This window comes from Limulus polyphemus, unplaced genomic scaffold, assembly GCF_000517525.1.
Source record: "Limulus polyphemus unplaced genomic scaffold, Limulus_polyphemus-2.1.2 Scaffold8389, whole genome shotgun sequence".
In the NCBI taxonomy this organism is placed as follows: Eukaryota; Metazoa; Arthropoda; class Merostomata; order Xiphosura; family Limulidae; genus Limulus; species Limulus polyphemus.
The window spans coordinates 20,691-23,147 of record NW_013673999.1 but is presented as its reverse complement, the minus strand read 5'-3'; the positions used below and the strand labels follow the sequence as shown (position 1 = coordinate 23,147).

General features: G+C 34.0%; 1 protein-coding gene across 1 annotated transcript in view; it reads right to left on the bottom strand.

The window, feature by feature from the left end:
• The window catches only part of LOC106475313 (lachesin-like), a gene marked incomplete at its 5' end in the record, with an annotated part of 10,517 nt that extends 9,738 nt beyond the window's left edge, over window positions 1-779 (bottom strand). The window contains one exon of the mRNA XM_022379456.1: window positions 609-779. Coding sequence (XP_022235164.1) covers window positions 609-779 — 171 coding nt within the window. The remainder of the gene's footprint in view (window positions 1-608) is intronic.
• Between the last annotated feature and the right edge of the window lie 1,678 nt (window positions 780-2,457).

Genomic DNA, 2,457 nt, shown 5'->3' with positions numbered 1-2,457 from the left:
CATTTCACAGTAACTACTCGAGAAGCCCAACAAAAATGTAAATTTCAACCAACTAATCATATAGAAGTAGGTAGTGGGGGTTAAGTTTTACTAAACACTAATGCCTACAATACCATGTTCAGTCAAATCTGAAAGGCAAAGTTTATTTTTGTCATATCTAGTCCAAATCTTCAACGACAACGAAATATTGGCTTAAAATACTATTCCTTACCGATACTTTACCTTCAAATTGTTGTTCCATATTTAACCTTTTTTTAAAAAAAAAATACAGTTCGTGGAAATATCACACATTTCATTACAAGTGAAACTTTTAAAATACAACGATATATGTAACAGCGATATTTTACACTTCACATTCGTGGTTCTACAAGTTAAAGACTGTTTTTTTACAGTATTCCAAACATGGGCCTCAAATGACTCGCCTGTATTATCGTCCTACTTCTTAGTAAAGTTCTTTGTCCACCGCTAGGCACAATTTAGTCTAAGTTTCTTTAAATTCCTTAATGCAAGAAAGCCATTTATGATCCGAATGCCTTCCACCCATTTATTTTCATACGCGTAATTTTACAAACGTTTAACAGACTCAAACATATTAAAATCCCACTTACCGTCAAACTTCTCAACAGGTAGGGATGGTGTGTTGATGTATATTGTCCGTAAGGTTTAATGGCAGGCTTAACACTCGAAGTTTGAGGTTCTTGCCTTCTCTTAAGAGTAGCTCGGTTACCATTTACACCTGTTCCGTTAATGTTGCTACAAAGTGCTTCAAACTTCTCACATCATCCGCCGCATACTCTTTGGTAATACTTATTACAAGTTAACCAAACTGTTGTTCCATTAATTACTCAACGACAATAAATCCACTCATAAGTCAAAAACAAAATAAACTGTACGACAGTGTCCCTCTTCCGGCGACAATATAACCGATTAAATTTAGAGTACAAATAAACAACCGCTACAACCACAGAAATTAAAAGTAAATATTTTAAACCTATTTGAATACAAGTTTTACAACTTACCAAAAGACATTAAATAAATAGGTACTTGGCCAGGATTTGATGCCAACATTAATAAACAACAAATGTGAAAAAACCTAATTCCAAAATGGCAATATTCTGTATATGAACAACTAGGTAAAATAATTAGTAATAATTTTTCCCCCCATGAAGTATTATACAGAATTAATACACGGGATGAATTTTGTGAGAAAACCTACAAATAAATCAACCTTTCACCAAAAGCACCTTCCGTTCATGAAAAATAAACCACTTAACCAAGTAACGAACAGTATGACACAACACTTAGATATACCCGTAAGCTGTGGTGGTAATAGAGAAATGTAAAATAAAAAAAAGTATCATGTTTGAGATACCACTGTTCAAATACAGAGACTTAAAAACCAAATCACCGATTGGAAAATGATATAAAGCTATTTATAACAGTTTAATTATTAACTGTTTATATAGTTTCAATAATTGACTTACCCATTATTAATACAGTTTCCAAAGTACGCGTTAAGGGTAATTTTCTCGGTTTCTATTACCTAAATTCGCCCGTAACAGAACCCACTGAAGCACCTACAAGTTTCTCCGAGGACATCACCCCACCCCCTAATAGTTGAAATCAGATGAAAAAACAAAATTACAGTTCTGAAACCTAATCACACCGAAAGAATAAATGGTCAATCCCTTCTACACATACTTCTCGGAAACAACAACGACCGGTTGGATGCTTGTCTACATAACCCAGTTTCTCATTTACTGTAACTACACGGTCGAAAAGAACAACGACCGGTTGGATGTTTGTCTACATAACCCAGTTTTTCATGTACTGTAACTACACGGTGAGAGCCACAAAACCTAAACCCAGCGAAAGGATTAAAACGAAACTTCCCATACTTTTCCACTCTGTAGGTTATACAAACACGACTCCAAAAAGATTACATACGATAACTCCACTTCGAAGACGAGACACCTTCTTCTCGTGAACTAACTTATTCAACCTCAGTGTGCGGTTTTTATTCACTTGTTAGGTCACATGATTACAAGTCTGATGATCGTAATTTACATACTCTTGTCCAAAATTAATAATATCTGTACGTCACCGCTGGACGGAACTAGTGTCAGCCTTATAATTCATACAAACCATAAAATAACGTAAATTAGCGTTTTAAACGAAACTAAAAATCCACAGCTTACCTAAATCATAGAAGAAATAACAAATTAACGTTAAACAAAACCACAGCGAAATAAAATTAGTATCTGTTGATTATGAGATGGCTGAGTTTTAAATTCTTCTTTTTTTAAGGTTTTTACTAATGAGGATTAAAAGTTCTTGGAATAGTGAGCAGATACCAAAGGATTCAAAGTTTGCTCACGTTACTTCTCTTTTCAAGGGAGATAATACAAATTGTTCCAGTAATTATAGCAGAAGTTTTAAAAGTTTGATAAAATATGC